The 16,819-nt window shown below is 55.2% G+C and overlaps 1 protein-coding gene across 4 annotated transcripts in view; it reads right to left on the bottom strand.

Annotated features, from left to right (window-relative positions):
- Positions 1-6: 6 nt before the first annotated feature.
- The window catches only part of CEP104 (centrosomal protein 104), a 58,904-nt gene continuing 42,091 nt past the window's right edge, over positions 7-16,819 (bottom strand). For 3 of the 4 annotated variants that reach the window (XM_024125428.3, XM_028487939.2, XM_028487940.2), the window contains 10 exons: positions 14,723-14,899; positions 12,148-12,354; positions 11,588-11,695; positions 8,428-8,464; positions 8,146-8,212; positions 7,229-7,337; positions 5,516-5,654; positions 5,292-5,359; positions 2,537-2,627; positions 7-1,612 (listed from right to left, as the gene is read on the bottom strand). In XM_024125428.3, the coding sequence (XP_023981196.1) occupies positions 1,497-1,612; positions 2,537-2,627; positions 5,292-5,359; positions 5,516-5,654; positions 7,229-7,337; positions 8,146-8,212; positions 8,428-8,464; positions 11,588-11,695; positions 12,148-12,354; positions 14,723-14,899 (1,119 nt within the window). In that variant the 3' untranslated portion in view covers positions 7-1,496. The other variant, XM_055083817.1, reaches the window with a different exon arrangement.

Below are 16,819 nucleotides of genomic sequence, written 5' to 3'. Positions count from 1 at the left end.
CTGTTGCGGCCTCTCCCGTTGCGGAGCACAGGCTCCGGACGCGCAGGCTCAGCGGCCACGGCTCACGGGCCCAGCCGCTCCGCGGCACGTGGGATCTTCCCGGACCGGGGCACGAACCCGCGTCCCCTGCATCGGCAGGCGGACTCCCAACAACTGCGCCACCAGGGAAGCCCTAGCGATTAGTTTTTAAATATATATTTTGTTATTTTACATGGTTGGGAATCAATATTCTTACACTAACGGTGTAGTACACATTTCGTCAATCCCATGCATTTCTAGCCCTCATCCTGGAAGCCTGCCTGTATCATGCTCAGGAGGAAAGCACACCCTGGGCACGGGGCCGGGTGGGGCGGGGAGGGACATCTTTCGGTCTCTAGTGGGCTGGGCACCTGGGGACCACGGGCGTGGACGAGAAGGCGGCCTTTCCAAGCACATTCTGGACGGACACTGGCTCCCCCACAGCTACCTGGCTCTGAAGCCAGGTGAGCCACTGCCATGGGCCGGGAGGGTTGGTTGGCGGCTGGTCAGGAGACCGGATTCTGAGGTTTGGTTTCATCATTTTACGTGGTTTTTGGTGTTGAACGTATCATACGAAGTGTTTGAGAAAAGTGAACATACAGTTGTAATTCCCACGCGGATCCGAGCGGGACAGGATGGCGGGCTGAGCAGAGGCTCAGAGGCTCCTCTGAATGTTACACAGAGTGGGAGTCGCTCTGCCTGCCCCAGGGGTTTAGGAAAAAGGGCTATTTCGACGGACACACCTGCTCAGGTGAGCGCAGGATCATCGGGGAATGTCGTGTCATATTTTTCTAGGGCTTCATGCGTGTAAAGAACTTGAAGCCCCCCGAGGAAGGGCCTGACGTGGAGCCGCCAGCATTAACCTCCACTCTGCCTGGTGTGGGCGCCGATGGGGGGGGGGGGGTCAGGTGGGCTGCGCTCCGAGCGTCTGGCAGGTGAGAGCCAAGGGGGTCGGGCCGGGACCTTAACTTCTTGACCTTGACCTTACTTCTTGCTGCTGTGGACGTGCAGGCTTTGCAGGCCGACGGCCCCCCTACCCTGGGGAGGAGGGGCACAGGGTGACTGGCCCCCCCATCCCCCGGCCTGGTGAGCCCTGCAGACCTTCCACCACGGCTGAGAGAGACCCACATGCAAGGGGTTTAGAGCAAGGGCTTTATGGAAATCACTGCAAGCAGCTGCGGAGAGGGGGCTGCGCCCAGCCAGTCCCTCCGCACTGGCTGCCCGGTGCCGCTCCTCCAACAGAACCATCTCCTGTGGACCCCGGGCCCTGGAGGGCGGAGACCTGCGAGCCGGAGCCACGGGGAGATCAGGGCCTCGCTCCGGACGCAGGGGCCACGGTCAGGACGGGCGCAGCAGGAGCCTGGGGGCAGCAGGGGTGGAGCGGGGGTTGCCACGTCTAGAGATGCTTTGAGGTGACACGTCCATGGCTGGGGAAGCTGCTCGGTCCCTTTGGAGACGAGGGAGCAGATGGTGTGTTGTCACCGCTTTGTGTACGTCCTGCCGGAGCTTTTACTCAGGCCCCCCTTGGGGGTGGGGATCTTGCTTCCGAACTTGGATCCCGAGGTCCCTGACTTGGTTGTGGCTGCGCCTTTACCTGCAGTGGACACACAGACACACAGAGCACGGGGGGCAAACGTGAGCCAGGGTGCAAAGCTGCGGCGACAGTACGAGTGGCCCGGGGTCGCCAGACACGGGGAGGATCCGAGCACGAAGGGCTGGGACGCTCCCGGTCACCCAGCCCACAGGTGGCCGCGCGGGGCCGGCAGATGTGAGGGGGGCTGGGCAGGCCACCCTCGAGGAAGCACATGCGACGGCAGGAGAGGAGAAGAGCCAGAGGAGAGAACTGAGCCGCTTACCTAATTTTTAGTTTCAAACAGCTCCCAAAATGAAAGACCAGCAGCCATGTGATCAGGGCCGGTTACCCGGCTAGGAGGCGGGGCGGCTCCCCCAGCACCTCTGGTCCTCGCACACGTGCATGCGCGCGCGTGTGTGTGTGCGCGTGTGTGTGTGCGTGTGCGTGTGCGCGCGTGCGTGTGTGCGTGCGTGCGCGCGTGCGTGTGTGTGTGTGAGGGGCGCAGCCCCTGCCCGTGCCTGGCGCTGAATGAGCACGAGACACATTTCCTCATGTTCTCGTTGATCACAGGGCCCCAAAATAAAGTCGTGTATCCAAGGTCAAGAATAATTTTCTAATGAAAAAGAACACTTTTCTGTAAGGCATTCTAATCCTACAGAAAGTAGCCAAAACCGTGATTCAGAAGTCAGGTCGTGGCGCCATCTACGGGTCTCCTACTGAACCTCCTGTTTCTGGACACCGGCATCCACGGCGTGGAGGGACACCGAGACCCGGGGTGCGCCTGCGAACGCCCGCGGTTTGGTTTGTCAACTCTGTGAGTGCCACCGCGGAGCCTGGGGAAGCAGGGCCACGAGGAGGGGCTCCGGCCAGAGCTGGTGCTGACGACATGATCGCCCTACTTGTTTGGGACGCAGGGACAGGGCCGAGGCCGGGGCGGATGCTTACCTGGCGGCAGCGCGGGCGCCTTGCGCAGCACGTGCGTCCGGCGCAGGTTCACTGTGCAGCCCGCGGGGCCCATGAGGTGGGCCTTCCACGCCTGAAACGAGAGGCACGTGGAGTGGGAACCAGGCCACCAGAGGGGCCACTGAGACGACTGAGCCAGAGGTGGCGACGCGCTGCGGCTGCGGGTCCTGAGCTCTGTGCGTGTCCCGCCTCGGAGCCCCCTGTGCTGAGCGCAGCGCCGGAGCGCCCACGTATCTCGAGATGCTGCCGGCACTTCACAGCCCTCCCAGTTCTCATCACCGCTGGGCGAACACGCCAAGACCGCCGTCACGCAGGGTGCGCAAATGTGCGACGGTCCGGGGCACAGGGTGCAGGGGCTGAGGGTGGCCCTGCTGGACAGCCAGCAAGGAAGCAGGGCCCTCGGTCCTACAATGACGAAGAAAAGAATTCTGCCAGCACCTGCGATGTGCCAGGAAGTGGCTCCTTTCCCTGCCGAGCCACAGATGAGAGCGCAGCCCTGGGAGACGGCAAGCAGAGGACCTGGCCAGGGCGTGCCTGGACGTCTGACCCACAGAAACTGTGATAGAATAAGGGGTGCTTAAGCTGCTCGGCGGGTGGTGACTCGTTAAGAAAGCACGGAGAAAGGAGAGGAAAAGCAGCACAAGCCGCTAATGCCTCTTTGCAGTTGACTGTGAGTCAGATGCCACCCCCTCGAGGCAGACGCTGGGGGACTTGGGGGCAGGGCGGGAAGGGAAGGAGGCCACTGCCAACGGCGGCGCTGCCCCGAGCAGGGAGCCGACCGACCGGTCTCCGGGAGGAGGGGCTGGTCACGGACGACAGCAATAGCGTAAAGGTGACAACGACAACAAAAGCTCAAAGGCTCCTACATTCTAAAAATACACAGGGAGAGAGAAAAAGTGTGGGCGTTTGAGAGCAGTTCATATTTAAGACTAAAATGGATAAACCATGAAAAGCCCCTTGTTCTGTAAGAGGAGGGATGGTGGGCAGGGCAGCAGCTTCTGTCGGGTCTTCCCTGAATAAGTCTCATCTGACAGACTTTGGAACCATCTAAGAATCTCATGTAATTGTAGAGCTTGATTTTGAAAACCCCTAGGACTTGAACACAGACCGAAACAATGAGGCTGAATTGTTAACAACTGGTGACACAAGCACGGGAGCGACTCCCGTGACCGTGGCGCAGAGATGCTTTTGCCCCACGTCTCCAGAGGGAGGCCCGGGGGGGACACGAAGGGCTGGGACAGCGCGACGTCCAGCAGCATCTCCCTGCCCGCGGCGCCCGCACCGCTGCTCTGAGCCCCACCACGGGGAAGGTGGGTCCGAGCAGCGCACACTCTGTGACGGTCCGACGGGCATCTCCGGGGGCCGTGGGCACTGATTCTTGGGAGGGAAGGAAGGACACACAGACGTGCGACGCAAGAGGTTCGAAACCCTTACGGCTGAGACTCCGAGTCAGGAACGTCACCATGAACTTCTGATGGATTTATCTCAACGTTTTCCCCGGCTCTGTCCGCAAAGAGGCCCAGAATGGTACCGAACCAGGAGCGAGGAGCACCCGAGGCACCCGAGGGGGTCCTGGAACGTCATTTCCACTGCAGGGAACCAGGAACGGAAGGCTCAGTGGGGCACCTTGCTGCGACGGCCAGGAGGCTCTGAACCCCCTGGGCCCCCGGCAGCGCCAGGAGCCTGTCTGCAGAGGCTCTGCCGGCCAGAGATCGGCTCGTCCGCGCACCACGAAGCACAGCGACGCCAACAGCTGAACACGGCAGACAGTTTGAAGCCGTGAGTTCCTGATGGCGCTAAGATCCAGCAAGCAAGTAAGCCACCACTGGAAGATGCTGGGGACCCAACTTGTCGTTCTGAAAACCAGTCAACGATGCAAGAGACCTAACCTTCCCCGTGCCTTCCCCACACACAGCCCGTGAGGGGGCACGCGGTTCCCGTGCTTGTCTTTGTTACGTGTGTGACGTTTTCTGAGAGGGAGAGAGGGTGAGCCCTGGACGGCCGGATGGCCGGGGCGCTGAGGGAGCAGCTGGGCAGCCGGGCCCACCGTCCGGCACGGCGGGGCGTCGCTGGGTCTGAGCCATCCTGTCGGCACCACAGCCCCAGGGCTGGGACAAGGGACCCCGCAGTGGACGCAGTGGGTGGACCGCAGGTGGCCGCGGCTGAGGGGCTCAGGGCAGGAGAGGCCGGGCCTGCTGGGCCCCGCGGGAGCTCAGCACGCAGGGCAGCGCCGGCGTCGTGCGAGCTGGAGCGAGCGGGCCGACTCCAGAGGACGGGGCGCGTGGAGGAGAGGGTGGGAGACCCTGGCGCCCCCCAACTAGGCCGCTGTGTCACCCGCGTGGCTCACGCTGGGGGCGGGCGGAGCGCTGGGCACCGGACACGAGGTAGGATTTCCAACCTGGACGGGGCTCGGCTTTATTCATCACAAGGGACCAGAGCGTTACAGAATCTGGCCAGGAGGCCAGTCTAGGTCCCAACGTGGAGATGAAAGCCAAGCCTGGAAAAAGTGAAACCACTTCACGCTTCCATCCCAAAGAGCCGAGACGCTGCCCCTTCCCGGGAGACGCCACAGGCGTGCCGGGCACGGAGCGCAGGAACCCTGAGACAGAGCCTCACCCCGCCCCAGGGGCCAGCCTCCTCCGCCCGACACCCCCCGTCTCCGCGGCTGGTCCCGCGGCGACACAGCCTCGTCGTCGTCCCTCCATGCGGCCAGGTCGCCCCCACGTCAGCCCCTCACCTCTTCTCCGGGGGTGAAATTCTCGTGGCACAGAGGACACCGGTTCGCCAGCTTCTCCGCTTTGGCAGCTGAAACGGTTTCAATGAGACAAGATCTAGTTACTCCCGTGGGGTGTGAATGGGGGCGCAGGGGCACCGGCAGACGCGGGATCTGTCCCCCGACCCCCCCCAGCCGGGCCTCCCGGGGACGGCACGAGGGTCTCGGGGGGCCGCGGGGGCGCTCACGGTTGCAGTCTCTCGTTTTTATGTGTCTGGGCAGCTCTTCCTTTAAGATGGCCTCGCTGCAGCGGTAACACTCCCCAAAGCCGTCCTTTTTGTCACACTCCGTCAGCAGGTGCTCCGTCAGGCTGGAAATCTCCACCACCTGGAAGCCACGACGGGACACGTCACACGGCTGAGCGCCCCGAGGCGCGTGTGGCCCCGGCCCCTGTACGAGCGCGCGCCTCCTGTCCCGCCAGCGCCACTCGGGAAGGGAGGCGCACACCTGTTACCTCCGCAGTCACGTACACGTGGCTGGAGACCGCACATCCTGCTTGCCGTGCTACCTCAGGAGCATCCAGAGGCCATGGCTAAGCGCGGAGGGGAAGCGACGGTTCACCCACAACACCAACCCTGACCTGTACTCCGAAGAGCTCAGGGGTCTACGTGGCCTTGGGTTCAATCCCGGCTCCCGGCCATTTCTAAGAACGTGCCCGGAAACGGGTCACAAGAGAGACCCTTTCACCACTGTGACCTCTTTGCCAGGAGGGGCTTGTACACACCCTAGAGCTTCACGCCGCAGACTCGCGTTTGCTGCCAGAGGAGCCAGGCCACGCCGTGTGGAGGAGTCCGCACCGCCACCCGGGGGGGAGCTGCTCAGAGGGTGGGGCCTGCCCACCCCGCCCCTGCAGGCCTGAGAACCCCCAGGACAGGAGAGAAGGTCACTCCCCTTCTGGTTCCCCTCCTCTGTCTAAAGGAGGGCTGGCTGCATAGAGGAAAGATGAACAACTGGGGTGCGCGAGGACCCCTTCCACAGGATGCCCAAGCATTAACCCTAAAACGCATCAGTAGGGTGGACAACATTAAAACGAAAAGCTCCTGCTCGTCAGTGAAAAGGCCAGACACGGAGTGGACACCACACATTCAAGTGGCGAAGGACGCACATCCGGGTGTGTCAAGAATGACTACACGTCAGCAATAGTGGGACTGGCACCCAATTCAAAAGATGGGCAAGAAACTAGAAGTGCTTCGCAAAAGAGGGCAGCGAGAGGCCAGCAGGGGGACAAGGCTCCCGGCCAGCGTCATCAGGAGAGCGTGACGGGCGTGTGGCAGGTGGCAACCGCGCAGCTGGCGAGGACGGGGAGCAGCTCCCGCCTGGACACTAGGAGCGCTGCTCACACTGGCCCTGCAGCCGGATGCGAGCCCACCCAGCCATCCTACAACGAGGTGTGCACCCAAAAAAGTGCGTCCGCACGCGTGGAAGGTTACACAAGGGTGTCTGTAGCAACGCTCTTCCTAACAGTCTCAGCCCAAACCCAGACGCAGTAGAAAGGACTGATAAATTGCGGTACATTCAAACAATGGAATACTGTAAAGCAAACCCCAAACGTAGCGTATGATTCCACTTCGGTAAAACTCACAAAGCAAGAAACAGAAATGAGGACAGTGATGACCCTGGAGAGGAGGGTGGGGTACCTTGGGGTACGTGGCCTGGTGGCAGTTACGTGGATTTGTTTTATCTTGCGATAATTCAGGAGCTGTGACACCTATGACTTGTATACATTTATATATATGTTATACTTTAATGATAAAGTAAGAAGAATCAACCCCGACCAAACTTTCCCCATAACTTTTCCTCTGAAAATGCTAAGACTTGGGACATTTTTGCGATTCGGCCTTCGGGAACTGTGTGTCCAGCTCGCCTGCCTGGGTCTGGCCCGCCAGTGCCCAGCACCTGACCTGTTTGCAGTAGTCACATCTCGTCAGCATAAGACAGTGCTTCCAGTAATGGAGATCCAGGCCTTCTTCTGTGAAGGAGTCGCTCCTCTCCCCACAAAAAATGCATAAACTGAAACAAGACAGAAAGGTAAGAAATGAAGCGCAGACCCAGCTTGGCCATCCCCATTCTGCTGGCTCCCCGGGAGCTCTGTGACACCCCCCCATGCCCAGCCTGCGGCCACCGTCCTGGACCCACTGAGTGGGCTTCAGCTGGACCTGGAGGCACGGCTGCCCCTCACCGAGGGGCCTCAGGAGGGGCTGGGTAGCTCCTCTATCAAAGGGCGTAAAGAAGAGTCTTTACCACGTAGGGGTTTGAGATAAAGTAGCTTAAGATCCCTTAGAATTCTAACTCTGTCAGCGTCACCAAGCAGAAAGGATATTTTAAATCACAAGAAAAGATTAGACCAAGACATTTCCCTTAACTTCCTTGTAGATTTGTCTCAGCCACAGCACAGGAGAAAGCATTTTGCTGCTATAAAATTTGAGCCTGACCATATTCAATATCCTGTGACAAACCATAGTGGAAAAGAATTTGAAAAGGAACATATATATGTACAACTGAGTCACTTTGCTGTACAGCAGAAATGAACACACTATAAATCAACTCTACTTTCATAAAACATTAAACAAAATTGTGGGCCTGTAACAGGACTTTTGACAAACAGCCTGCTCATTTCTGTCGGGGAAGAGAGGAAAGGTTATCTTGACTCACAGCTGATGCTGCCTGGTTTAGACGGCAATTTCCTAGCTTTCAAAATCACTGAAAAGAGCCAGTTAGTTCACATAATCCTAATGAACCAGGGAGAATATATTTATCCGACAGCATTTTTATGTGTCCTCTACTTGTTCTACAGTGGGTTAGAGACAACTTTACTCACTTATCTAAATAGTGATTATCTGGAACTTCTGGGGCGTTAGGTGGGGCCGCTTTCCTTCCTTGAGTGTCTAAAGAAATTAAAAAGAAAGCTATTTAAATAACTTTCCGTAGAAAACTATTTTCAAAGTTTTAGTAACCAGTTTGGTGGGAAATACAGTTTAAAAGCTACAAGTTAGTAAAGGTAGTATTTTGCATGCAGCCCTGAAGCGTTGGAGATGCAGACATTCACCGCGTGAATAAAGTGGTTCCTACGAAGAGCTTTGACGATGTGCGTTCTACGTACCCTGATTCCTGGCCTTCGCAGCCTCGCCCTCTCTTTCCTGAAAGAGAAGAACAGGAAGATCAGGGACAAATGGCTGCAGTGCGAGTGACAGTCTACCCAGGGTCTACTGTGATCCTGCAGGCATGACCTTAAGCTGTGTGGTAGAATCTCCATCCGCAAACAACACACTTGTTTGAAAGAGTCGCCCTCTCAATCGCGGGCAGCAGTCTCCTCCGTCCTGCCCTCCCCCCCCCACCCCGTCTCCATGGAAACCACTCTTCGTCAAGGCCACCTGCACCCCCTCGGGGGGGTCGCCTGCCTATCATAAGTGTCTGCCCACCCGAAGGACACGCTATGGGCTGCCGGCGGCACGTGACTCTCCTCACCTGTCTCCTCCAGGCCCTTCTTAGTCGGGCTCCCAGGGCGCCCTCCGCGCCCCCTCCAGGACTCAGCCCGCCCCCGCTTTGTCCATACAGACCCCGACGGTGCTTCCGCCCAGGTCCCAGGCTGCACACCCATCTCTGTGCTCATGACCCAAACGTTTGTGCCATCACCTGGGCCTCTCTGCTACCCAGCATGTACTTGGGTCTTAACGTCACTTAAATGTGACTTAACCAGACCAAACCCCCCCGTCCCCCGCCCACAGGCTCCCCCTCACGCGCGCCCCTCCCAGGCTGCACACCCATCTCTGTGCTCATGACCCAAACGTTTGTGCCATCACCTGGGCCTCTCTGCTACCCAGCATGTACTTGGGTCTTAACGTCACTTAAATGTGACTTAACCAGACCAAACCCCCCCGTCCCCCGCCCACAGGCTCCCCCTCACAGCCTCTGGCGCAGAGCCCAGAACCGCCAGTCTTCCAGGTATTCAGGCCACGAAGCCTGGAGACCCCAGCGGCTCCCACCCCTCCCTCCCGTTCCAGGTGTGGCCTGTCCCCGACCCATCAGTGAGCCCCGCAGGCTCTGCTTCAGCACCCCAGGAGCCTGCCCTTCCCACCACCTGCAAACAGGGCTTCCCGTTACTGCCCCTGTAAAGGGAACCCCCGAGGCTCCACAGGCCACGGCACCGCTGCGCCGGGGGCCCCGCCACGCAGTGTCACGCGGTGTCAGGCGCGTCAGCCGGCCGCCTCCGTCCTCTGGCTTCCTCTTTCCCTGAGCGTGCACCACACCCTCACGCACCGCGTATCTGCCTCGTGGGTCTTGGCTGCTGGGCGTCCCCGCCGCGGGAGGTGACAGCCGGGGGGCGCACACTGCTGACCGGAGGAAGGACGGGGTGCAGGGCCCTGTGTGTCCACGGCGGGAAGCTGCCCCTCTCCACCGCTCTCCTCCTCCTGCTCAGGGGCCTCCCGGGGGCTCCTCCTGTCACCAAGCTTTCCTCCCTGCACTGGCCAGTCTGCCCCACCTGAGCCTGCTAGACCCGCGTGGCCTGGGCTGCTGGCCACTGGTGGGGGAGGGGCGCCTGGGACTTGCAGTTTCACGGGAGGACAGGGACGAGCCGGTCCCCTATCCACGGCGTTAAGTGACGCATCACGCAGACACTGTCTACTGTGATTGTAGAAAATCAGAGCTTACACGATAGCAGCTTCTCTCCAACCCAAGCTCTGAATACAAAACCACACGAGAATACGATTTTAGGACTGGGGAAGCACTTGACAGACTGATATTAAACTTGCAAATAGGGTTCATGTGATTTATACACCTACCGAATAAAGAAAGCAAACTTACACAAATGGATTCTGGGCATCAAAAACAATTCTTAATGAGAGATGGGTCTGTATATCTTGCAGGGAAACAAATGAACAATGCCAAAAGTTAAATTTTAGTTGTAAAATCTACCTTAATCTATGCTTTGAACAGATTAGACAACCGATTGGTAGTTTAAAAATCTTTTCCTAAAACTCGTGAGCAATCAGGTGATTAAGAATATTCTGCCATTTTCTCAAACACGTTTTGGAGCTGGATGGTGGTGGGGGCTACACAACGATGTGAATGTCCTCAATGGCACAGAACCATACACTTAAAAATGGTTAAAATGGTAAATCTCATGTTATGTATGTTTTACAATAATAAAAAATAAAAAAAAGATTCTGTCATCCTCCTGTGAGATGGCTTCGGTGATCATCTCAGGACAAGGACAGCAGGCCAGCACCCACCCTCCCGTGCCGTGTGGTCTCTCCTCCTGGAGCAGTGGCCCTCGTTCCTGCCACATCTCTGGAGCCCAGGGCAGGGCTGGCCCAGTGCAGGCACTCAACAAACACTGAAGGACGAAGAGGAGCCGGAGGACAGGCCTCCATGCCCCGCACCACAGACGCTGCGGGGACGCACAGCCTGGTGACCTCGGCAGCCCCCAGGCCGGGCACTGCTCCCATGCTGCCCCGCCGGTCCCCCGCCTCCTCTCTTCTGTTCCGCGGTGGCCGCTTTCCCGCTCTTCTCACAGGCACTTTGACACGCCAGCGTCCAGCGGAAACGTCACTGTCACTTTCTGTCACAGGCACTTCGACATAAATTCGGTCGTATTTTCTTTCTTTTTTGCCATTTTTAGTCACTTATTCTTTTTCTAAAAAGCGGCGGGCAGAGCACTTCCCAGGATCACGAGCACAGCCGGCCTTATGCGCCCACGCCCTCTCCCTTTTACTATTAACTTAAGGAACTTCATCACAAAAACCAGAGTGATGGCACAAATTTAAATCACAGAGGCAGGGCCCTTCAGAAGGGACACGCTTCATACAACCAAACACCATCTGATGCCCCCTGCGCGCTAGGACTCAGTGCTTCTTGATGGGCAGCATTTGCCCCAAACCCTCCTTTTTTAATGCACGGAAATCAGATCTTCATGTTCAAGCCTCTTTTCCTCCTTTGCCTCTGAAGGAGGCGAGAAGCTGCGGAGAGGACTTCTGTCCCTCTACTCCCCTCCCCGCCCCGCCAGCTCCCGCAGCCCCGAGGGTCCTCTCTAAAGCAGCGCACTTCATCCCCGGGGAGAATGAGGAGCATGCAGATGATTCAGTGGAGGATTCCTTTTATTTACCCCTAAACTAATTTAAAAAACAACAAAGAATAAAGATACCCATTTGGAGGATCCCACGAAAAGCAAACCAAGCATGCTGTGCATTTGCGTAAGGAAATAAACGGTCACAGGATTGCGCCCGAGAGCATGACGGTGAAAGACAGTGAACCTTGCCAACCTGGACGTCAGCCTGCATCTCCTTTAGCGCCTCCAACTGCCCTTGGAAAGCTTTAATGTCTTCTTTCTTGCGTTTTTCTGCTTCTTCTGTAGCCGCTCTTTTCTGTGCCTGGTATGAAATGATTTTCCATTAGAATTGGTTTTTAGGGTAGCATTGGAAATTGAGTGACAAGTTATAGCATATAAATTATGTTTCTTATGTATTATAATCATCACTAAGATTAATACTATAGCTAGGATTAAAAGAAAATCCACCAGATTCATCTAATAAATGTTTACTGGTTTTTTTTTTTTGAATTAAACATTTTATATGGGGGTATAGTTGATTGACAGTGTTGTGTTAAATGTTTCCTGTTGATAAAAACTGCAGGTGCCCTTCCAGCCACCATCATCCCTACACAGACACGATGGAAGAGCCAGGACGCGGGCTCAGGGGCCAGTGCCCTCCGTGTGCTGTGTTTCCCGTCCCCAGAGCCCCCTGAACGATGTGTCAGTTTACTCACGGACCAAGTCACTTCTTAAACCTGGGACTAGGTCATAACTTCAGGGAAGTTAACTTACCCTAATTTCAGCATCTGTAGGTCTGCCGTCTATCGTAGCAAATCCCTCGAAAAGTGTCTTATAGAGGACGCTCCTGCGGGCGGCGCTCTCCTCGGGAGGGAGGCACTCAAGGACCAGAGCCCGGTGCTGCGCGTACAGGTCCAGGACCGTTCCCACCGCCGCCTCCCGCACCTTGTGCTCCCTGTGCTCCAGCGCCCGCACTGCGAACTAAGAACAGGGTCGCGACGCGCTCTTGTTACTGGGTCTCAAAATAGCCACGTTTATTTCTTCTGGCATAAAAGAAACATAGGGACATCATGGACATTCGAAAAACACAGAAGACAACGCCCACAGAATGCCAGCTATTAAGATACAGAGTTTTCCTCACTTCCCTTACTTTACATGTGCAGTTGAACTCACGTTGTATGTACAATTATTAGTGTTTTGCTTTTTCCTACTTCAGGTATTAAATAGCACTTTTAAAGTTACATCACCCCAGAAGCTTCATATTAAGTATCAGAAAATATTTCAATCATAAAGAGGAAATATAATAAACTTCATGCATCCACCATCTAGATTAACCAATGTTTATCATTTTTGCCATGTTTGCTTCAACTCTTTCTAAGAAACAGAACCCTAGGACTACGGTGCAAGTCCCCTTGAAGTCTCCCTGGCCCCCTGTCCCCTCCCCCGCCTCCCCCCTCAGAGGCACCAGTGTCCTGAAGCTGGAGGGCACGTGCCCCCGAGACGTCTTCACTTGCTGCACAGTGTACGTGCCGTGTGCGTGTGTGTGTGTACACGGAGGATTTTTGTTTGACATTATAAATGATTCACTGTGCTTATCATTCTGACACTTTATTTCTTCTTATTCAGTGTACTTTTTCAAGATCTGTGCATGACCCTGCAGTAGGCAAACGATCCACCCCATCCATTTTAAGCACTTTAGTGTCATCCGAACACATCACAATACCCCGACGTTCCCACGTATAGTAAACCCACATCCCCTCCTGGTCCTTTGGGCTCCGGCCCCTCACTGGCTGGGTTTCCTCACGTCCCATACCTCCGCCTGCCACACACTCAGGTCTTAACCCAGACCTTGTCCTTCCCAACCCCTGCACCAGCTCGAGAAGTTCTGACTGTGAGGACCCCCCGGGATGATCACCTCCTGCCTCTCCAGCTCACCTGTCTGCACTCCCTCCCGTCTGCCACCTCCCACGAGGATTTCCCGCCCCGCATGTCCATCACCAAGTTACCCGCGGCATCCCTGCAGGCCCTCAAATCTGGGGCCCCTCCTCCTCTGTGTTCCCAGGTGAAGCAGAAGGTGCTGCGGGCTCGGGAACTGTGCCAGCTGGTTTCACGCTGGACTTTGGGCCATGGCGATCCTGGGGTCCTTGGCATCACGCAGTAAACTGACCCATGACGTTTCCTGGTCGGTTTCCCTGCTCAGAGGTCAAGGGCAGCATCTCATACTTCCTGCTTGCCTCTCAAACCTCCCCATCCACTCTCGGCTTTGAGCCGACGCCCTCCTGTTGAGAGGCTGGCGGGCCGCTGCCCGGCTCTGAGCCGAGCCATCCGAGCGTGCACCGCGGCCCCGTTCCGTCGGCTGCTTGGGGGCTTTGCTCCTTCAATTAAAGCCTCACCCCCACCTCCAACTTTTACTCATTTCTCCTCCTTCTTAAACTCTCCATCTGGATCAAGCCCACCGCATGGAGACGGACCAGCACAGGGTGACGTGCTCACCAACCCAGTTTCCCCACTTCCTTGGGGCACAGTTGTACACGCCTCCCGGGCCCTGCAGTGAGGAAGGGGCCACCTCAGTGGATGGAAATGTCTGAGAGTGGCTCAGCCCGTGGACACCTCCACTCACAACCTCTAGTCACCCTCCTCCGTTCAGTGACCTTGGAGGTCACGTGTGAAGCTGTGGCATCACACCGGGAGGAGACGGAGCCCCCGAGTGCCCAAAGAGCAGAGCGGCCTCTGTCCCCACAGACGGCACCGGCCACAAGGGACAGCAGTGAGCCTCTGCTGTGTCACTGCCCTGAAGAGTGCGCATCTGTGATGGCGGAACAGCTTACTGGACCAAAGCTTACGCCGGGATCCTGAAGTGGGTGCGGCCCTAACAAGGATGTAAGCACGTGGGGCCAGCTTCTGGCCTGTGCTGGGGAACAAGGAAACTGACGTGGAGGCAGGACAGACAGTGGCCACGTGATGCAGGGCAGGACAGGGGACACTGACCCACACTCAGGAGGCAGTCCAGGGGCTACAAGTGAACGGACACAATCAGTGCTCACTTCTGGGGCTCACGGGGTTGTCCAAAGCACAAAACATGCACCTCCTTCCACAGACCTGCTACCCGCTACGACGCGGTGTCACTGCTTGCAGAGCTTGCTTCCCTGGGGACACGGCTCTGCACGGCTCACGCCCCGACGCCACGGCGCAACCAGCAGCGCGACTCCAGCGCCCTCGTGTCAGAGGAAGCGGCAACGTTCCGAAATCGCCCTCCACCTCTGCACGCAGCCAACACCGGCCAGACGCTTGCCATGCTCCGGCCACCAGCTCGGGGCCCAGGCCGCGGCGGCCACCCTGGGGCACTTACCCGCATCACGCTGTCCACGGTGAAGCCCGTGCCCTCCGTGCCCAGGTCCCGCAGCAGCCGGGCCAGCAGCGCCATCTGGCTCATGGCCAGGTGAGCCGAGGAGTTGGCTTTTAATGGCTGGACCAGGTAAGATGGGATAAGCTGGAGAGACTTCACTTCCTTAAACAAGGCCATTTCCTATAAAAACCAACATCATTTGTTAAGTTTTACGGGAAAATGCTAAGGGCAGCTTAGTGCCAACCGCAAAGTAAACACTGAAGGAAAAAACAGGAAACAAAAAGTGACTGTGACAAATGGCAGTAAAGTCACTGACCTATAAGCTCATATATTTCTATTTAAGATGTAATAACGATTAAAAACAAAAACCAACAGCATCAGAAAAAAAACGATCACTTGGAGATTAATGGAAGCCTTACAGCAAATGTGATCGGTAACTTAAGGTTTCTCTTCTCAGGGTTTCACAACCTCAAGAAAAAGGTTTTCTAATTTCTAAAATTCTGAAAGAAAGGAGTCCTGCTGCGAGAACCACCATTACGGTACCTATTAAACATCAGCCAAGCATGTAACCACGCACAATACTCCAGGTGAACAGACCCCTGATGGGTTTAGATGAAGGAGGAGGGTAAGTACCTCCACACAGTCCAACGTCTCCAAGTGAGCAAGTCTTCCCATAACTAAAATTTCATCATTTAATTAGCCAGACGCAGAAGAAGAAAAAAATGGTAGAATATCAAAGAAAAGGATCGAAGAAATGATAAAATATTGATTGATAAAATATGAGATGTAATATAGAAAGACGTCTGTTTTTAACAGGTCTGCAGGCCACACTACCCAAAACACCCGCTCTTTTTGACAGTACAGTTAACCCTCTCTCTGGGCCCGTGAGTAGCTCTGAACCAAAGGAAAGAAGAAAGAGGAAGGACAGGCCCTCAGAGCAGCATGAACAGTGAACTCGCACGTGACACACAGATGCTGAGGACACGGGGATGCAGGGTCGGTTGCCCAGATGCTGGTGCAGAGTGAGAACAGCTCCCAAGCAGAGGACACTCAGCACCACCGTCTCAGAGGTGAATGTGGCTTGAAAACAATTAGCTGCATATTCAATGCATCCTTTGAAAGATTTCCCCCAAATAGTTATCACTTACTTGTTTTCTCTGAAAATTTAAGTTCATTAAACAAAACAAGATCAGTGGTTCTTCATGTTGCAGAAACTATGGCAGCTTTGGGTTCCTTCCCTAGAAAGCCGTGCACACTCACAGCACTGTGTGTGACATTCGAAGGAGCTCGCAGACTTTCTGAATCTTAATTTGAGATCTCCTAGACCAGGTGGAGTCACTAATTTAAAGAGAGCAAAGCATATTCTCACACTGCTCGTCTAAGCGTGTGCCCCAAACTCTGTTCTTTAAACTTGTTATTGGAGTATAGCTGATTTACAATGTTGCCTTATTTTCTGCTGTACAGCAAAGTGAATCAGTTATATATAAATACATATCCACTCTTTTTTAGATTATTTTCCCATGTAGGTCATTACAGAGTACTGGGAAGTGTTCCCTGTGCTCTACAGTAGGTCCTTATTAGTTATCTACTTTATATATAGTAGTGTGTATATGTCAATCCCAATCTTGAATCAGTTATATATAAATACATATCCACTCTTTTTTAGATTATTTTCCCATGTAGGTCATTACAGAGTACTGGGAAGTGTTCCCTGTGCTCTACAGTAGGTCCTTATTAGTTATCTACTTTATATATAGTAGTGTGTATATGTCAAACTCAATCTCCCAATTTATCCCTTCCCCTGTGCTTGCCTGTTTTCTACGTCTGTGACTCTCTGTTTTGTAAATAAGTTCATTTGTACCCTTTTAAAAAAAAATTCCACATATAAGCAATATCATATGATATTTGTCTGTGTCTGACTTACTTCACTTAGTATGATAATCTCTAGGCCCATCCATGTTGCTGCAAATGGCATTATTTTGTTCTTTTTAATGGCTGGGTAATATTCCATTGTATATATGTACCGCATCTTCTTTATCCATTCCTCTGTTGATGGACATTGAGGTTGCTGCCATGTCCTGGCTATTGTAAATAGTGCTG

This window comes from Physeter macrocephalus, chromosome 3 (genome assembly GCF_002837175.3).
Source record: "Physeter macrocephalus isolate SW-GA chromosome 3, ASM283717v5, whole genome shotgun sequence".
Lineage (NCBI taxonomy): Eukaryota > Metazoa > Chordata > Mammalia > Artiodactyla > Physeteridae > Physeter > Physeter macrocephalus.
Note: the sequence above shows the minus strand (reverse complement) of the source record. Positions and strands in the feature narration are given on the sequence as shown.